The following is a 21,588-nucleotide window of genomic DNA, read 5'->3' as shown; positions in this document are numbered from 1 at the left end:
ACCTCATACTAAATAAGACTGCAAAGATCTCTCACAACTCAGAAATGGTATAGAAGTATGATTTCTACTCAGGCATCTTAAAATATTCAAGTAAGCTGGTAAGACAGATTTAAAAATAAGTAGCCTCTCATTTTTAGAAAACTCACTTTAAATATGCAGTTATAACTTGTGGCAACAGCACCACTGCAGTGTGCAGCCTCCTGCAGTTTCCAGCTGCAAGAGAAGGTGGAGCTGTAGAGACCCTTCTGCACAAACCCAGCCAGAAGCCAGATACTATGCGTGGGAAGCCAGGATGGAGCCTGCATCAACTCGAGGTTTCAGACATGGCTAAAGATGCAAAGCTGCCGCTCCCTCCCTTGCTGTTCCAGATTGGTTCATAATGATTGGATATGACCATAAATGATTACAGTCTGTGTTTATAACAAGGGATGCTTCATACCGAACTTCTTGCTAAGAGTTACAGAAAGGCTGAATTAAACCTAAATTAGCCTTCACTGTCTTTAAATAAATTAAAAGTACAAGAGGCATGTAACATACAGCTTACATATAAAAAATTGCCATTACTATAACTCGGAGTTGAACGATCACTTTGACAGAAGAAATATGTTATTCTCTTTTTTGGATACTTTTTTTAAAAACACAATCTAATCCACTGTTGGTGGGGATGTAAATTAGTACAACCACTATGGAAGTCAGTACAGACATTCCTGACAACTGAAAACAGAGCTATCATATGACCCAGACATCCCACTCGTGAGAATACACCCAAATGAAACGAAATCTGCATTTGAGAGAGTTACCTCAACTCCACATTTACAACGGTGCGAATCACAATAGCTAAGATGTGGAACCAACCCAGATGCCCATCAACAGAAGAATGGATAAAGAAACTGTGATATATTTATACCATGAAGTACTATTCAGCCATAAAAAATGAAATCTTGCTATTTGCAACAAAATGGCCCACACTTAGTGAAATAAACCAATCCCAAAAGGACAAATGTATAACTAATACACAAAGCACTACACATACACTGTGCAAGGAAGATCAGTACACAGGGAGTAATGGTTGCATACAGCATACGCATGTACTCCCAGTTAACAGTACAAATCCCATTTCTACTTATACTTTTACATTACAACACTATGTTTTTTATATTTTCCTATACTGGCCATATAATGATACATTTTTATTTCAGAAAGTTTGACCTGTGACAGTGAACTGAGTGACTGTGTTATTGTTACAGCTTTGGCATGCAAGCTATGGAGAGGAAGGAAGGGAAGGGGGAGGGACGAATCCCTATGCTTATGAAACTGTATTATGTAAAAAAATAAATAAGTAAACTTTAAAAAACAAATTGTAGATAATTAAATATCTAGGTTCTAGCCTTCTATTAACCAGGGCAAACATTAATTGTTTATAACATCCTCTTTATTAGTAACAGCAATGTGCTAATGATGAGTTTAGCCAATTCTAAATTTAATCTGATATATTTCTCACTGCTTTCATCAACTCTCTGGGCATACATGGATGATTGCTTCAATACTGGTAGAAAGGCCAAAAGATGACAATCAATATGCTGGGTTTCCTTCCACTTCAAATCCTAGGTTTGAATCTCGAAATATCTCTGCTAGAGGTCAGGCAGCTACCGCCTTTGTCCACATATCTACCATCTGCCCTCAAGTCCACCCTGTCTTCGGCTCCAGGGGTTCCTCCGTTGACTGGCTCAAGAACAACAGGTCAGAAAAAGGAAGAAAAGGGAAGTCAAGGTATCTGATTTCCTAGCTTCCTTTCTGCAAGATGACCTCATGACAAGTGCCACTGCTACTCTTCCACAGAGACTGAGCCATTGTCACTCACAAGTGACTACACTTTCTCTCAGCAGACTGGAAAAATCAGATTGTCTTCCCTACTGTGAGAGAGCAGCATCCAATACACTGAAGCCTAAACAGAATTAAAAAGCCACTCCCTGTGACTAGTTATCTTCAAGCTCAGACACAGGTTTTTTGTCTTTGCACAGGGACTCAGCACTAAGAGAAGGTTATAACACCGACTGTACTTCACATTCGTATTAGAACCTTCACATTCAGATTAGAACCACACCAGTGGTCTCCAGCTTACCAACTATATAAATCTTGAGTCTTGTCAGCCTGCGTAGTCATGGAAGTTGAACCCTTATAATACATAAGTACATCTGTGTGTGTGTGTGTGTTTGTGTGTAATGTTCTACATCTCTGCAGAGTACAAACAGCTATCATACTCAATTTCTACAAAAGTAAAGATAATACAGATGATGGACCTATCTGCTTTCTTAGTGCCCTAGAAGATACACAGGGGAGAAAAACAGAAAAAGCTAAGAAAAAGATCTTTGCTTTCGGTCACAAATAAGGAGAAACAGAATTTATTCCCTAACCATCCCCATGTGCTCTCTGTCTTTATTAAGCTGGATAAAGCATAAAAACCATTTCCAGCCATCTTAGGGAAGTCAAGGAAGCCTAAATTATGGGGCAGCAAACCAGACAGTAGGGGATTACACAGAGCAAGAACTACCCAGAAATGCAGAGGGAACAAGGCAAGTCATTCCAACGTGAGACAAACTACCCAGGACTGAGGAAGCACTCACTGCAGAGTGTGAACTAACTGCTGGGAAGCTAGTGGTTCTCTCGGTCAGAGAAATGGCCTCACCACACACGGAGCACTGGACAACAAGGTCTGGCCTTCGCAGAGGGCTACAGCAGCCTGCTCTAGACTTACCCAGAGAGGTGAAAATAAGCCTCAAACGAATGAAACTGATCACAGGTAACTTGACTACACACGATAGAACCCAGCAAACTGTAAACAGCCAAATAGTAAATATTTCAAACTTTGAAGATGTATGTATGAGACAGATCTTGTGAGCTAGGCAGATGTGTGAAGATATTACCTGTGAAAACCTCTCTTACAACATGCTTCCACAACATGAGATCTGTAACAAGGGTTAGTAAATTTAAAACCAAGACTGTGATCTGTGGCTGAAGAACTTAACTTTCCATGAAAACAGCAGTCCTTCGGTTAGGGTCCTCTGAAGATCCACGAGGACCTCACACAAGGGTGATCCACAAGGGTAAGCCTTTCTTCACAATTCTAGTGACATTTTATTTTGGGGCCTATTATTTGCCTGTTCATGGGGTTAAGTTTGCACGATGATCCAAATGCAATGGCAGGTAAAACTGCCAGCACCTTAGCACAAACCAACAGTACAGTCAATATATTTTTCACCACCATGTACTCACAGGAAAAGTAAATGCCAATTTCACTGAAGAATATGCCACCTGGACTAGTAAAAATTATTTCATTTATTAAATCTCAACCCTTGAGTACAGGTCTTTGCAATATTTGTATGAATATTTTAGGAAGTACGGATAGAGCACCTCTGCTGTATGCTGAATTACAAGGGCTATCCCATTAAGCTCAAGTTGTACTGAATGACATTTTTCATGAACTGCCATTTTTACTTAAAAAAAAAACTGAGAAGCAATAACTATTGCAACTTGAGTATTGGGGATTACAAAGAAACAGAAGCAACAATTGAGAAAAATGAGGAACTGGCAGAGGAGATAATACGAGCCACAGGCATACGGAAGAGGAAAAGGTTATTTTGTGATGGAGGTAGCAGGCAGTTTATAAATAAAATATCCCACACCTATTTTTGCTCATTATAGTCAAAACAAAGGGAAAGTAGTACTTACAGTTTTATTGTCAGAATGTGTATACTATCAAAATCTTAAAGATACACATGATATTTTTATTTTAAATAATATGTTCAATTCTCTTGCTCCTTTTTGTGCCAATGGAGCCTCACAGGAGTCCAGGGCTGCCTGAGCTACATCACAGAAAGAGTGCAAACCTCTCCTTGTTCCACTTAATATCCAGACATTTTTATCAATCCCTACTGCACTGTAAACTCTTCAAAAATAAAACTTATGTCTTATCTTTTTTCCCATCACTTACCACTATCCTATGACATACTCAATAAATTATTCCTAAAAGATCCATGTCCCAGGGGTCAGATATCTCTCTAAGAAGCCCAACACAGTTGCACCAAATGTCTTTTTTTAAAAAAGTAACTAAATAAATTGAAAATATGGACTTACTAATGGACATAAAATATATGCTGCAATCGGGCCCGGCAGCGTGGCCTAGCCTTGAAAGCCCCGGGATCCCATATGGGCGCCAGTTCTAATCCCGGCAGCTCCACTTCCCATCCAGCTCCCTGCTTGTGGCCTGGGAAAGCAGTCGAGGACGGCCCAAAGCTTTGGGACCCTGCACCCGTGTGGGAGACCCGGAAGAGGTTCCTGGTCCCGGCATCGGATTGGCATGCACCGGCCCATTGCGGCTCACTTGGGGAGTGAAACATCAGATGGAAGATCTTCCTCTCTGTCTCTCCTCCTCTCTGTATATCCGGCTTTCCAATAATAATAAAATCTTTAAAAAATATATATATGCTGCAATCTTTATTTAGCCATTCTAAACATGCTGACCACGTCCTCCTACAACAGCCACCCTCCCTTGACATACAGGGTGCAGTGACACCCTTGGTTGCTTCTACCTCTCTGGCCATCCCTCCTTAGGCTTTCTCTGATTCACTTAAATTGATATAGCCTCAGTCTCCTAGTTTGACTTCATCTAAAATTTCTGAGTTTTAGATCAGGTACCTTTCTCGACCACCATTTTGGAGCAGACCATAAGTTGCAGTGGGAGGATGTCTTGTGAACTAGGTATATGAACACCATCTGGCGTCTCCACTCAACAGACCCTAATAGTATCCCTAACCCTGTCCATCAAAATGCTTAGTCACTGATAAATGTCTCCAGGGGGCAAAATCTCCCCTGGTCAAGAACTGCCAATTGAAACAAATTCAACTATTACCCATGTATACTAAGGTATTCCAAATGATCACAGGAAATGTGTATATTTTTTAAAAGCTAGGCATAGATTTCCATATTTTTGCACCAAAATAAATGTTATCTTTTAATTCCATGAACTTGCTGAAGTCTTTTCAGGTACTGTTGTATCTTAAGCCAAGAACTCCTTCCTAACTTTTTTTTTTTTTTTTTTTTTAAAGATTTTATTATTACTGAAAAGCCGGATATACAGAGAGGAGGAGAGACAGAGAGGAAGATCTTCCATCCGATGTTTCACTCCCCAAGTGAGCCGCAACGGGCCGGTGCGCGCCAAACCGATGCCGGGACCAGGAACCTCTTCCAGGTCTCCCACGCGGGTGCAGGGTCCCAAGAACTCCTTCCTAACTTTAAGCATATACCCAACTCCTTGCTGATTAACTCTGCATACAGCTCAATGTAACTAAACCTTTACTCACTGCTGATAAACTGAAGTTCACTTCTTTTTCCTATCTAGTATATTTTGATGACTGATACAACCATCTCCACAGTCATCCATCCCAGAAATCCAAGAGTTATCCTAGAAATCACTTTCTCTATCATATCCATAGAATTAACAAAAGCCCCACTCCTAGATTCAAGATCTCACTTCCAGAATCTGATATTACCAAATATTATATTATAAAATAAAAAACTGGGCCCAGCTTTGCAGCGCAGCATGTTAAACTGCTGCCTGTGATACTGGCAGTCCACCTAAGCACTGGTTCAAGTCCTAGTTGCTCTACTTCCATCAAGCTCCCTGTTAATGTATATAGGAAAGCAGGGAAAGATAGCCTAAATACTTGGGCCTGTGCCAACAAAGACTGGAAGACTCAGACGGAGTTTAAGGCTCCTGGTTTGGGCCTGATCCAAAATCACTGGTCACTGCAATCATTTGGGGAGGGAGGAGGGGAGATCACTGAACCAACAGATATAAGATTTCTAGATCATTCTCTTTCTGTCCTGCCTTCATTTTCTGTAAATACGGTATTTTTCTTTAATCATCAAATTGAGGAATAAAGTGAGTAAAAATGTTTTCTGGAGAGCTCAAAACATTCCTGTAAATATGGAACTAACACATCCTGTATAACGATCAAGTGGCCTAGTGGTTAAGACGTCAGTCAAGATGCCCATATCCATATCAGAGTTCCTGGGTTCAATACCCACTTCAGGCTCCAGACTCCAGATTCCTGCTAATGCAGACTTTGGGAGGAATAGTAATGGTTTATGTACCTGGGTTTCTATCAGGCATGTAGGAGACTGGAATTGACTTTCCAGCCCCCATCTTCACTCTGAGCCCAGTCACACAATTATGGGCATTTGAGCAATGACTCAGAGATGGGAGACACACCATACCTACCCCATCACACTCTCTCACAAATATTTCTTTAAAAAAGATAATGAGCATTTTTTCAGTAAACTTCCTAAAATTCCTACATGTAATTAATTTTATTTTCTGTATTATCTTATTGAAGACAGCTTTGAAACTAGATTTCTAAACATTATCCCAATACTCTGGTCTCTGTTCAGAATGCATAAATCTTTTGCCTTTTACTAAACATTATTCAACTATCTCTCTGAGGTATGTACTCCCTTGAGAAATTTTTAAATGTAGCAGTTTATTAGATTAGCGAGGGGTCATTCTGTACTTTCATAAGAATTCAGAATATTAAAACATGGAATAAATCCCTTAAAAACTTGTTTTGCTGCCACTGTGTTCCAGGATCAATCAAATAAAGGGGGAATGGAGAACTCATTGGAACAGTTTTCTGGGTTATACAAGAGCTCAATTTCACACCCTGTCCCCACACATAAAAATCCCCACACACCACTTCAGACATGGTTAGTCTCACCTGTCGCCTGTTCCAGTCACTACAAGGGCAGCCAGACTCATTGTAGAGTGTTACCTACAACACTTCTCATTTCAGGGCAATACATGTGTCTTACCCTGCCATCCAAAAGCTCCCACATCAACACTAAAGTAAAAGGCACCATCTGTTATGAGATGACCCTGTCCAGCACTCATACATACACAACTGAAAATTGCAGGCAAGTTAATATCTCCTTGGATGAGCCTTTGGTCAACAGAAGCCAGATACCATTAGACAAGTTCTCCCCATATTCTCCCCAGTAAAATATCCTATCTATAGGTCATGGGCATGCAGATCACACAGGCCCATGCAGTCAAGCAATGCTATATTTGGCAACAGGAAGTTTGGTGCCACATGTTCATGTCCCTTTGCTTCCTCACTCTGGCTTTACAATCCATAAAACATCAGAAGTGTATAAGACTCAGCTTTCTGGGAAAGCCAGCATAAGATATCTCACCATTCCAAAAAGCAGCTGTGGTCTGTACATCACAAGGGAGATTTGAAAGCCTATTAAACCGCAAGGTGCTACTTCTGCTTCCATTTCTTTTATTGAAAGACCTCAGAAAGTGCAAAATAAAAACAAAACCTTACCAGCACAGCTTCCTCACTGTTTCTCTTAACCTATTACAAATAAGAACCTTCAGAATAAATAATCTCAACCAAGGTCTCTGCACAAGGATATGTAAAAAAGAGTGTAAGGGGCAAGCATTTGGTTCAGCAGTTAAAATGTTGCTTAAGGAATCCGGCAGCCCACAGCAGAGTGCCTGTATTGGAGTCATGGCTCTGCTTCCAGGAGGAGCTTCCTTCAGTGACGGCTCCAGTATCTGGACCCTTGTCACTCATGTGAGACATCCAGACTGAGTCCTGAGCTCCTGGTTCTAGTCTGGTAGTCTGGCTCAGCCATCCTGCTGCAGGGATTGGACAGTAAGCCAACAGATGGAATAGATGTCTGTTTTTCTCTCTCTTATCCTTTATTCCCTCTTCCTCCTCCTCTTTATTTTCCATAAACTTCCTAAAAACACATGTTTTTATTCATTTGAAAGGCAAAGCAACAGAATGAGAGTGAGAGATAGAGAGATCTTCCATCTACTGGAAGATCCATCCATTTCCATCCACCCTCTAATGGCCACAACTGCCAAGTCTGGATGAAGTCAAAACCAGGAACCAGGAACTTCATCTCCCAGTTAGGTGGCATTTTGTGAAAGGAGGAAACGGCAAGGGAAAGGGTTGAGCATACGCTGAGCTGGGAGTGAACTCATTTTTGACTCAGTGAACTGCAAAAGCATGGCATCCTAGAGGTTCCACCCAAGACAGGTCCAGGTAGCCCTCAGACCTGACAGCCAGCAGATCAAGAATTCTAGTAGTGTGCCATTTCTCATAGGGGCAAACACTTTAGGACTACAGGAGCCTTTTCTCTCAGTGTGGCAAACATTTTAGGACTGCAGTGAGCCGCACATGTGCTGAGCTTGTGAGAACTCACTAAAGTCAGTGCACTGCATTGGTCCCACAGGAAACTAATAATGACTATGGCTTCGTATGGGTCAAAATAGGTCCATGTGGCCGGCAGACCTAGCAGCCAACAGGTTCCTGCGAGATTACCAACAACAACATAGCTCTATAGGACTCCTGATGTCTCTGTAATCCTGGTGCCTGCACCAACTGGAAGTGAGAGAAAGTTTGTACAGACAACAGTGCAGCCTCAGCACAGTGTCATAGAAGGTAGAGAATGGTGAGCCAGGAGCTGGGGCTGTGGAGACCATGGTGGAAATCTAAATTAAGAACCCAGACCTGGAACTCACTGGAGGTTGTGGCACAAGCGGTTGCAAGGAAAAAGTTGTGTACCAACTGCAACAAGTAAAATCGCATTGTAGACCTGTGGGTGACACAGCTTAGAAACCTGCCCTAAGGAGAAGACTCTGCTAACCAGAAGTACAATGACCAAAAGCAAAAGAAGAGACAAAGGCACAATGAAGATTACTGAAGACTCCCCTACAAAGGAGCAAAACCCTATGCCAACCTCAGAGTTCACTAAGGAAAACATCGAGAAGATGGGGGATACAAAATTCAAAACACTTGTTATAAAATTTCTTTTTTTTGTTATAAAACTTCTTAACAACAAAAAGCACATAAAGCAAGCATTCAAGGAATTTAAGAAATATGTGACACTGGAAATGAATCAAATGAAAGCTGATGCATTAGAAATGAAGAAAACAGTGCAGCAAATTAAAAGTACAGTGGAGAGTCTCCAAAATAGAATGAAGCAAGCAGAAGAAAGAATCTCAGAAATGGAAGGTATTTCCTGTCACCAGGGGAAAACAAACAAAAAGCAGGAAGCAGAGCTGGATCAGGCCAAAGTAAGTGTTCAAGAATTGAAAGACAGTATTAAGAGGCCTAATATAAGAGTTATGGGAATCACAGAAAGTGCAGAAAGAGAAACTTGGATTAAAGGTGTATTCAATGAAATAATAAGGGAAAATTTTCCTAATCTGGAGAAAGAATTGGGAAACAAGATCCAGGAGGGGCACAGAACTCCCAACAGGCTTCATCAAAAGCAGTCTTCACCTAGACACATGATCATCAAGCTCTCTTCAATTGAACATAAGGAAAAGATCCTTAAATGTGCACATGAAAAAAATCAACTGACATATAAAAGAATGCCAATTAAACTCACAGGAGATCTCTCACAGGAAACAGGATAGGCAAGGACAGAATGGAGTGACATATTCCAGATTCTAAAAGAAAAAAATTGTCGGCCAAGGATAACATATGCAGAAAAGCTTTCTTTTGTTTTTGAAAATGAAATAAAATTCTTCCACAATAAAGAAACGTTAAAAGAATTTGCCTCTTTCAAACCTGCCCGCAAATGATATTTAAATTTTTCAATGACTCGTAGATCTACAGAAGCATCATTTTCTTCTTATTGTTGATTTTGTATTGTGGCTTTTCACTTAAGGGGATGTGCAGTAACTGTGAAATGGAGACTAACATATCCAGATGTGAGGATACAAACACAGTATGCATCTCTACTTCCAGACTAAAGAAGGACTCCCAATGAAACTGTTTACTGCATGACAACAGGATGCTGGACTCTTTGCCATTGTCCATGCCCGCAATGATGGACATATGACTGTATATGAAGATCTATACCATAGTAATGATATAGGGGAACTCGGTGGGGGGGGGGGTTGGGGAATGGATAAGGGAAATGCATCCCAGGGGCCTATGGAACTGTATCATAAAATGATAATAATAATAATTAAATAAAAGATTTAAAAATCGAACACAATTTTTAAAAGTTCAATGTCTGCAATTGCATTAAGGAGCCTAAGAAGGAATATTAAAACTGAGCTTGGGGCCCAGCGCAGAAGCCTAGCAGCTAAAGTCCTCACCTACTCTCCCAGGTGCATTAGCAGGGAGCTGGATCAGAAGCACAGCAGCAGGGACTTAGACAGCAACCCAACTGACTGCACAGCAACACCATCCCCTAAGCATCTGAACCAGTAGGCTAAATCCCATTTTACATTTGCCCAATTTCAATAACTTTAATCACACACCCTTATTTTATATATGCCATATCCACAAAATCTACAGCCAGAATCCTGAGCATTCAAGGCAAGGACTTTAGCCGCTTGGCTACTGTGCCAGGCCCAGTATTATTTTTTTCTTCTGGCCTTTTCCTAAGTTCCCATTCATGGGTGAATCAGCTTTACACAGTGTACCATCAAAACTCACTTCATATCCTATTGCGCAGCAAACTAGTTACCTTTTTAAATATTCTGCTCTCTGCTAACCTAAAAAAATAAAAAAATAAAACAAACAAGCAAACAACAACAAAACCAGTAGCACATATTTTATTAGGTACTCAAAACAGTTTCTAAAGTGCTAATTATGAATTAACAATTTGGCCTATTTTAAAAAACAGACACATAAATAGAAACAGAATAATCTAAGTAAAATTGGCACACTAAGTTTCTCACTGCCTAACAAGACTAGATTCTTTCGGTTTTCCTCATCTGAGAGAAAATTCCATGAAAACTTTTCAGAAACATTAAAAACAACAAAAAGGTCAAGAAATAAAAACAGTAAAATTTTAACTTGAGACTACACAAGTAAAAAGAAATGTGAGGTACAAGCAGTCTTGATGCATAGGACACAGGACAAATGCAGCACAGTATGAATCCACACATCCCAAAGAAAGCCCTTGTTAGCAACACCAGAAGTGAAAGGAACATAAGGGAACCCCAATTTTCTCTTTCGACAGGCACTACTCATCAACAGGTATGACCTACTTGACCACTGACGGAACTAACTACCTCAACCTATTTCCTGCCATTCTATGAATGGCAATCAAAATTCACAATGAAACAGACTGTAGCTATGAAAAATGCAGTGCTTGGCTCTATGCTTAAACAAGGCCTCCTTCGCAAACTACACTGGCTGCAACTTCTAATTAGGAAGATTTGCAGCAGACCAGGTAAAATTCCAAACAGGAGCTGAAGAAGGTCAGATGGAAACGAAAAGTGTTTCCACACTTGCCAAGTAAGCAGTTCAGGTCTACGCAATGAACTCTACAAGAAACCACAAGCCAGGCAGACATATGGGGAGACTTGCTTTGATGGACTAGAAAGACGGGAATCTTGAAAGGGCATAGACCTCAGCTCTCAGTTATCTCAGTGGTAAAGGTGCATACCGTGAAACAAAACAGCATTTCCAGATTTCCTTAACCTGATTTTGTTTGAGAATATCACCTTATCTTAACACTCTAGGTTAAAGGAGAATATATACAGAGAATATACACAGAATCTGGAAAAGCAAGAACATAGTCATTTCTATAACACTGTAATTATGGAATAACATTGAAATTAATGAACCAAAAGAACTCTAGCATCAGATTAAAACCAAGGATCTACTAGAATCAAAAGCTTAGGGAACTCCATCCACCAGATCAGAGTGTGCCATGTATATCAACAATTCCACCAACACCCTTATATTTCTTCCTCAAAAGAAAACAACAAACAACACAGTCACTTCAGGGATTACTGCAGCTTACTCTCGTTCTTGATACACTTAAATTGCCTTCAAGAGATCTCTACCCCTCCTTAGAGTTTTTACCAAAGGTGGGTGTTATTTTATAAAATATCATTTGGCCAAACTTATTTTCCATAATATCTCACTCATAAGTCCGCATATAAATTCACTCCTAAGCTTGAAAGAAATTTAATACTTTAAGACAGAAAGGAAACTGTGATATGAATGCAAAAATCATAATCAGACAATAGAATTGAATCATACCATAAAAAATTCTCACATTTAATTATTTTTAAAAATTCACAAAATTCTGAAAATGATTCATCATCACACAACTAAGCAAGCAAGCAGATATTTCTACCAATAACAACCATTTGAGAAATCTTAATGAAAACTCCCAACATGATGACCAAAATGAGTGTTACACTAGTGCCATGCAGCAACAAATCCCCAAATGCTTATTCATCATTTCAACTGAAAGCCGATTAGCCAATCATTTCTAGGGCTACAATCTGGTTGCACTATAATATGAAATTTGAATGTTATGTTATCAGAAAAACGTAAATGAAGAGGAAAACTGGCAGGCTTTTTGTTTTGTTTTATTTTGTTTTGTTTTGTTTTTTTAGAAAAATAGAGGTTAAATTCAAGCTTTGATGCCTGTTTCTCCAACTGGACACAGATTTTATTGCAAATGTTATGAGGTTCCTAAAGCAACTGATCACTTATATTCATTAACTTGTCAATATGCTGATATTTTTACGCAATACACTTTCTATACTCTGGCTAGATTTCCTACTATCATAATTTTGATAATACAAGAATGATGTCATTTTAAACAGACAGAAACGTTTTCAACATAAATTCCTCAAACTACTATACACTCAAATTTTCCTTCATTAATAAATTCATTTTTCTAAAGTCAACTATGAAATTTAACATGATAATCAACACTGAAATATTAAAACTGCAAAGGGCTCAGGTTTTCCTACAATTCTACCCAAAAGAAAAAATGATCCAAAGGGAATATAATCTGTTGGCTCTAAATTATTTTAAAAATGAACGAACTGGTGCTAGTGCTGGCATAACAGCATCATTGCCATTCTATCTCAGAGTGCTGCTTTGCGTTCTGGCTACTCCCCTTCTAATCCAGTTTCCTCTCTGGGCATTCAGCCAAAAACGTGGGAGTCACCCACATGGGATACTCAGAGTTCTTGGCTTCAGACTCCTGACTTCAGTTTGGACCAGTACCAAACATTACATATTTGGGAAGTGAACCAGTAGATCGAAGATCTGATTCTCTCCCTACCATCCTCTCTCTCTCTCTGTAACTCTGCCTTTAAAACAAACAAGTTTCAGGGAGAAAAGGGGGAACAAACTGATTTAAAGAAAAAAAAAGCATTACCATGTACCTGCTTAAATCACAGAGAGAAGCCAACACTTAAGTCACAGAACCTGGAGGCTTCAGTTTAGTGTAAAGACTGAGCAAGGCCTACAAGCCTAGGATTCTGTGCACTGGTCTATCACTCCCCAAATTGAACACTAGAAGCAAGTATTTCACAGTTAGCTTCTATTACTAATTGAGCAACTTTATTCATGGTTTTCTTTCTGTAATAGAGAATATAACAGGATAGGATGACACGATAAAACACAGAAAAGTCAGGATGATGCCAATTAATATAATGCTGGCAGGTTTTCCTAGGAACCGAAAAATAATTTAGAAGTTGAATTTTTTAAAACCCACTTTGTTTTGCATTAATGTCCAAATCACTCAAATGATTTCTTGGGAGACTTAAGATCAGCTTGTCAACGAAAAAAGGCAATTTTTTTTCCAGCTGCCTCAGAGTTCCAGTATCTCATCTTTATCAGAAAACCTATTTAATGGCAGCAAATTTGCAAACATCAAATATAAGATTACATATTCAGTAAAACATGAAGAAAGAAATTAAAGTTCACTTCCAAGCATTTATGTTGGCAAAGACTGAACACACTACTTAGAAAAGCCTGACACTGAGGGCTCAGTTTTTCCATCATTCATGCACTACGAGTTTTAACATTACTTTAATCAAGAGGTAGACATAATAAATCTGTCATGTAAAGTATGCAAATTCATCGCACCTTCTTTGTGAAAGTTTGGTATCTTGGCTCATGGTATATATTTGCAAATTAAGTATTACACCACTAAAAGAATACAAATAAAGAAACCAGGAAAATAACAGATTTTTAAGTTTATGTTTCCACAAAATAAAATCAACTATGTAAATTGCTAGCAATGTAAGACTGCTAGGGTTTTGTTTTGTTTTAAGGTATAGTTAGAAGAAGCAGAGAGAGAGGGAGGGAGAAAGAGAGACAGAAATCTCTCTGCTGCTTCAAATGGACAAAATGTCAGAGCTGAGCCAATGCAAAACCAGGAACCAGGCACTTTTTCTTGGTTAACATATGGATGTAGGGGCCAAAGGACTTGAATCATCTGCTGCTGTTTTCCCAGGCCATAACAGACAGGTGGATCAGAACTGGAGCAGCCAGGACTCAATGCAGCACCCATGTCGGATGATGGCACCACAGGCCAAGGCTTAACTACAATGCCACAGTGTTGGCCACACCTAATTTTAGCATCACTAGATTTTCAAGTTTTCTCCAAAATAGCAGGGACTATCTTTTTTCTTTTTCTCTCTTTTTTTCAAGATACATCTATTTTTTATTGGAAAGGCAGATTTACAGAGAGAATGAGATACAGAGCTCTTCTGTCCACTGGCTCACTCCCCATGTGGCCACAATGGGTGCAGGGTACCAAGATTTTGGGCCATTCTCCACTGTTTTCCCAGGCCACAAGCAGGGAGCAGGATGGGAAGTGGAGCAGCCGGGACATGAACTGGCACCTATATGGAATCCTGGCAGCTACAAGGTGAGGATTTAGCCAATAGACTATCACAACAGACCCTCGGGGCTATCTTTATTATGTCATTAAGAATAGTTGAGAATTTACTATAATTGACTCTAATAAACAAGCCAAAAACAAAAGCACCTTAAATAGCAAACAATGTCCAATTAACTTTGAACAATACTTTTACCTACATAGATAATCCAATGAACATTCATCAATAAATTTAGTCATTTTGTCCCAGATCTATGCGTAACAAAAAGCTCAATATGAAACAGAAAGAAATTATTCAATTTTATACTCATATTTAGAAACCAATTTCAATTTTAAGCCAATTTCACATAAAATTATTCTTCAAAAACATTACCAATTTTTCCAATTCTTCATTTCCTAAAAAAGGTTTGTTTATCCGAAAGACAGAGTGACAGGGAGACACCATCCATCAGCTGTTTGACTCCCTAAATGGCTACAATAGCTAGGCCCAGCCCAGACCAAAGCCAGAAGCCAGAAACTGCATTCTGGTCTTCCACATGGGGGCGGGGTGCCAGTACTTGGACCACCTTCCACTGTCTTCAAGACACATGAGCTGAATGGGAAACAGAGCAGAAAGGACTGGAACCGGCACCCACAGCTGGAACGCCCCTCCTAAGGTGGTGGTTTAGCCTGCTCTAACATAACACCAGCCCCCAATTCTTTACTTCTTCGTCATAGCACTTTCTTGTCCTTAAAGCTTTCTATTAGCTGTTTTCATCTGGATAATAGTCTGAGTGAACCCCAAAGGGTCCATGTATTAAGGGCTGGGTCCCCAAAGTTATATATTCATATTCATGGATTAATACTCATGGTTAATGGATTATGGTGAGGGATTGTATCTAATTATGACATCTAAGAGGTGGGCCCAAGGGGAGCTCTTGATGTCACTGAGAGCTCTCTGCCTTTGGAAAGGCAATTCTCAGAGAAGGTTAACAATATAAACCACATTTAGCCTGACTACTTCTCTCTGTTTCCAAGAACCCCATGTGAGCCTCCTTGTGCACATGCTCCATCCTCCACCAATGTCAGACACCAGACTAACACAACCACCTGATCATGCGCTGTGAGACTCCAAACTATAAGCCACAGTAGGCCTTCATGACCCCCACGGTGGTTTCTCTGGGGTGTTTCAGTTAAAGTAACGAGGAGCTGACTGACACACTATCTTTACTAAAGCATGTATGTTGGGGCCCGGAGCGATAGTGTAGCGGTTAAAGTCCTCGCCTTGAATGCACCGGGATCCCATAGGGGCACCGGTTCTAATCCTGGCAGCCCAGTTTCCCATCCAGCTCCCTGCCTGTGGCTTGGGAATGCAGCCAAGGACAGCCCAAAGCTTTGGGATCCTGCACCTGTGTGGGAGACCCAGAGGAAGCTCCTGGCTACTGGATGGCTCAGCTCTGGCCGTTGCAACCACTTGGGGAGTAAACCTTCAGACGGAAGATCTTCCTCTCTGTCTCTCCTCCTCTCTGTATATCTGCCTTCCCAATAAAAATAAATAATAAAATCTTTAAAAAAAATGTATGTCAACACTCCTATAACCAACCTACCATGTATACTGAGGATGAATAAAGAGGTCATGATAAACTGAAAGAAAGGTAGCAAAAAAGATTTATTCAAATTAGTACTTTTTATTGATGACAGGAAAGAGACAGGGAGAGAAGCCAACAATTGGAAGATTTTTTAAAAACACTTCAAAACTGAGAAATATCTTCAGAGAAATTAATATTTATTTCTACCACAAATATATTGTATGAAGCAGTCATGGAAATGTTCATTACAAAAAAAAAATCTACACCCAAATTTCAAAATGTTTTATACCAGAATAAAATTATCTTTGGGTTCCATTTTCTATGAATTTTTGAAGTATCCTTGTATTTTGTATTCAAGTATTCTTATGTATCCACACATTTAATGAAACAAACAATGATGATGATCTAGTATTTTTTTATTACACTGTGCCAGGAACTGTGGTAAATGCACACAATAAACCCTCCCAATAAATAACAGTGACTCTTTTATACATGCTGAAGGAGAGGGGGCAAGAGATGAACAGGATAGACAATTTACTCAAAACCACACGGTCAAAGACAAGCTGCAAAGCTGAGATTCAAACCCCGACGGTCTGGTGCCTTACCCGACTTCTGAAGAAAGCATACCCAATATCTGGCACAAAGTGGACACTCAGGAGGTACTCAACAGAAATGCAATTATAGCTGTACTATTCAGCTCTGCTTTACTTACTCTGTGATAACTCTGGGTTTCCTTTCAGATTCATCATCTTTGGAATTGAAGGACCATACACATCCACATCTAACAAGCCAACTGCCTTTGACTGTAAGAAAACAGAATGTATCATAATTTACCATATTCTCTCACTCTATACCAAAGAAAAAGAACCTATCAGCATGTAACTCTGACTACAAAAAATCTGCAAAACAAACCAAAAGCACAGCCTAAACTTTCAAAGCAACAGTAATGAAAAGCATACATTGTTTAGGATAAATATATTTTTATGGATTTATTAATATTGTCTAGATAACTGACTAGGTAATTCCACCCATACTGCTCACAAATTGTAGTTCAGGTTTCCCATACAGATTTTGTTGTTGTTTTCATGATTTACTTATTTTATCTGAAAGATAGAATTAGAGAGAGAGAGACAGATTCACCATCAACTGGTTCACTCTCCAAATGGCCACAATGACCAATGTTTGGCCAGATTGAAACCAGCCAGGGTCTCACACGTGGATGCAGGGGCCCACACATTTTGGACCATCTTTTGCTATCCCTCCCCAGCACACTGTATTAGCAGTGGAGCAGCCAGAACTCATAGACGGGATGCCGGTGTTGAAGACGGTGGCTCAACCAGCTGTATCACAGAACAGGACGCTTCCCTATAGTCCTAATGAGGCTAATATCTTTTTACCTGAACACGATTTTGAGAAAAAAAATTACATGTAAACTATGTTAACAATAATGATTTATAGTACCAAACAAAATCCCAGGAAGATGGATTAAAAAAAAAAAAAAAGATCACAGGAACAAGATCATAAGCAAGCAAGCGTGCAGATCCGGCATGCTAACAAGGACACTGGCAGACAGCCTCTTCCACGTACATCACAGTTTAACATCCAAAGTCTTCTCAAGGATTCATACAAAACCAAACCTGTTTTCTTTATGACCTATCCAGCTGCTGCAGGGCAGAACATCCTGACTGGTCTCCGCACTAGCTGCCAGCTAATTAGCAGCTTAGCCAAGAATGAAAAGCAGAATTCATGGCCAAATTTTTCTATCTCCTCTCCTCTCCCTTGAGAGATGAAGTCATTCTGGTGCTGCTTTTCCTCATCTAAAAGTGGACAGAATGCTGATACCAACTGTATGTCTCAGAGTCTCACTTTACCCCATCTTAAGACTCTCCTCCCCCTCTTCCCATATCCTGGTAAGATAAAACTCTTAACCACTCAACAATACTTTCTTTTTTTTTTTTTTTTTTTTTAAAGATTTATTCATTTTATTACAGCCAGATATATACAGAGGAGAGACAGAGAGGAAGATCTTCCGTCCGATGATTCACTCCCCAAGTGAGCCGCAACGGGCCGATGCGCGCCGATCCGAAGCCGGGAACCTGGAACCTCTTCCGGGTCTCCCACGCGGGTGCAGTGTCCCAATGCATTGGGCCGTCCTCGACTGCTTTCCCAGGCCACAGGCAGGGAGCTGGATGGGAAGTGGAGCTGCCGGGATTAGAACCGGCGCCCATATGGGATCCCGGGGCTTTCAAGGCGAGGACTTTAGCCGCTAGGCCACGCCGCCGGGCCCTCAACAATACTTTCTTAAAAACTAAAACAATCCTTCATCTTCCATGGCATCCATCTATTTTCAGAATATATACACACACCTCTTAAACTTTGTTGTCTGGTTCCTATAAATTTATAAAATAAATTCAACAGTTAAATTCTTAACTTTATACTGACTCAAACTGCAGTTCCAAGAAAAGCACTTAATACCTTTGTGTGACTCAGAACTCTGAGAGGGAAAAAGAAGGGACTGATATCTGCACCTATCAAAATGGCAGCCAACCACAAAAATGAGAAAACAGGAAGAATATTTTAGTTTTTAATATAGTAGTGGTAGATAAATTGCAGTTTAATGAATTTAGGTATGAGTTTTAAAACACATTCAATGAGAAAATCAGATATATTTAAACCTTATTTAAACCACAAACAAGAAAATGTAACTTAACCAAAACAGGATTAAATTTACTAAGATTAGTAGGATTTCAAAACTCTAAGCTTGTGCCTAATTGTTAATTCTATTAACTAAGGATCTAGCTTAGATGCTGTATCATCCCAGAATTTCACACATTTTTGTAAGAACTAAAAACTACTACAAATAATAAACACCAATTAAAATGAAAAATACTTACAATTCTTCTTCCTTATTCTTTTACTTGCATCACTGTTAATTTTACAATAACTGGAAGGGTTTAGGTCGTAAGTTTCTAATTGATCTAATAATACCTTCATAGAAAATAAGGCAGCATTGGGGCTGGTACCAAGGCACCCAACACGGGTGCCAGTTGTGTCCCAAATGCTGCCACCTCTGACCCAGTCCCTGAGAATGGCCTTGGAAAGCAATGGAGGATGACTCAAGTTCTTGGAATTTTGCACTCATATGGGATACCCGGAAAAAGCTCCTGCCTCTTGACTTCAGATTGGCCCAGCTTCAGCCAATGTGGCCATCTGGGGAGCGGATCAGCAGATCGAAGTTTCTCTGTCTCTCTCTCTCTCTCTTTCTCTCTCTCTCTCTCTCCCAATCAATAAAAATAAAATAAATATTTTTTAAAAGCTTTCCTTTTTTATTTTACACTTTCATGAAACAAAAACAAAGCAAATGTTACAGCTAATATAACACTGCTAGTGGAGTTAGTGTTGTAGCACAGGGTAAGGGTTAGATGCTGCCTACACTGCCAGCATCCCACATCTGTGTACTGGCAGAGTCCTACTTCTCTGATTCCACTCCAAGCTCCCTGCTAATGCACCAGTGAAACCAGCATAATCTTCTACATAATTAGGGTGTCTTCATATTCTCGTTAGGAATAGTTACTGAGTTGCCTAAATTTAGACCTCAATGAACACACACAGCCAACAGGGAGCAGAGGAAGGAAAGTGAAGGAAACAGAGCCAAAGGAGGAAAGAACCTGGGGTACACCAGGCCTCTAGAGCCAGCACTACAGACAAATCATAAATAGCTAAAACATAGATCCATAATCCTAATTATGCCAGCCTGAGTCCTGGACACCCAGACTTTTTCTGATTATATCTTTATTGCTTGAATTCCTCTGGGTATGAGACACTAATCTAAGCTTCTTATTTAATCATTAACAATAAGTATTTTAGGCCTTATATTCATATAATCTCTGTGAAAACTACTCAACATTAACATTATAACCAAAAAGGTCAATAATAACATGCAAATTAATTAACTTGGCTGTGTTCCAATACAAGTTTATAAAAATTGGTAGAACTTAGTTCGTAAGTCAAAGCTTCTTGACATCCATTTACAGAATAAACTTTTTACGATCAAGATATTCAATCACCCAACTAAGTCATCTTGGTAAAGCCAATAGTAGGTAAGAGAGAATCTTCTCTTTCCGTGTCAGGGTAGCAATCTCAGTAAAGATTTAGTTACTCATCTTTAATAGGATAATTTTTTTAAGTAATAAAGAAAATACTTTTCAGACTATGTCTTGTTCATATTTTATATGTCATCAATAAAATCTGTGTCCATCAACAGAAATACTGAGGCCTATATTAATGAAAGCCTATTGTACTTGGAATTAGTATAACTACTATACCAATACTATTACCATTGCTATAAAAATAAGTTTAGATTTTCAAGGATAGAAATCAGTCATGTTCAAAGATGCCAGTTAAATTTCATACCTTACTCCATTATTTCTATTTTAAATATACAGGAAGTCTTTCAGTTTAAAATTCCAGAAAGTTTTATATGTTAGGAAAATAAATGAGCCAGATACAGGCTACAAATAAACACATGCAGCTGGGTATTTAAATAGTTGAATTTTATAAATTCTTTCCACTTAAGTCCTCCTAAAATAACTATACTGACTCAAGAAAGCATCAACTAGTATTTTATCTTTAATTTTAGCCAGGCTCAAAAACAAAACTAAACACAACACTAAAAAAAAGTCTTATAAATACATATCAGACACAAGAAAATGGTTATTAGCAAAAGTAACTACACACTTACTATTACAAAATTTGATTGTCATCTTTAAAGTCACCATAAATTTAATCAAAATATGTTGATATGCAACAACATAACATAATCTTTTCTGACTCTCCTGCAGTATTCAAACTTAGCAGATAACATAAAATAAGATCAAACCCCTAAGACACCATTTTGATTTGGGGGTTTGTTTCTTCATAGCAACCTGCAAAAGCTGTAAAAGGTGACAAAACAATTCAGATTATACTGTTTCATTACTGCTGCTTGAAAGCTGCAGTTTGAGAGCCTACATGTCTTCTCTGTGTGTGTTTGATTTCAAAGGCACCAACAACAGCTTTGATATTGCTTTGTTCTTCCAACAGACTTTATACTAAAGAATACTGGAAGCCTTCATGATATGCTACTTTTATCCAAGTGGTCTGCTAATAGAATCCATCAAAACAGCAACTTAGCATGCTCCAACCCAATTACTTCTGCATGATCTCTTAAGATCTATCCAAAGGTCATGTTTTCCAGAGCCACAGCCAGTTAAGACTCCCACAATCTCCAGCACATTATACTCAATTCAATGTTAACCTGGCAATTGGCATTTGTTCAGTATAGAGTTGA

The 21,588-nt window shown here is 39.3% G+C and overlaps 1 protein-coding gene across 5 annotated transcripts in view; it reads right to left on the bottom strand.

The window, feature by feature from the left end:
* NUBPL (NUBP iron-sulfur cluster assembly factor, mitochondrial) overlaps positions 1-21,588 on the bottom strand; it is a 267,564-nt gene that overhangs the window by 196,659 nt on the left and 49,317 nt on the right. For all 5 annotated transcript variants that reach the window (XR_009245635.1, XR_009245636.1, XR_009245637.1 and 2 more), the window contains one exon: positions 16,972-17,062. Coding sequence is in view for 2 of the 5 variants with exons in the window: in XM_058666313.1 (XP_058522296.1) it covers positions 16,972-17,062 (91 nt within the window). In the remaining 3 variants the exon portion in view is untranslated. The remainder of the gene's footprint in view (positions 1-16,971; positions 17,063-21,588) is intronic.

This window comes from Ochotona princeps, chromosome 6 (assembly GCF_030435755.1).
Source record: "Ochotona princeps isolate mOchPri1 chromosome 6, mOchPri1.hap1, whole genome shotgun sequence".
In the NCBI taxonomy this organism is placed as follows: Eukaryota; Metazoa; Chordata; class Mammalia; order Lagomorpha; family Ochotonidae; genus Ochotona; species Ochotona princeps.
Note: the sequence above shows the minus strand (reverse complement) of the source record. Positions and strands in the feature narration are given on the sequence as shown.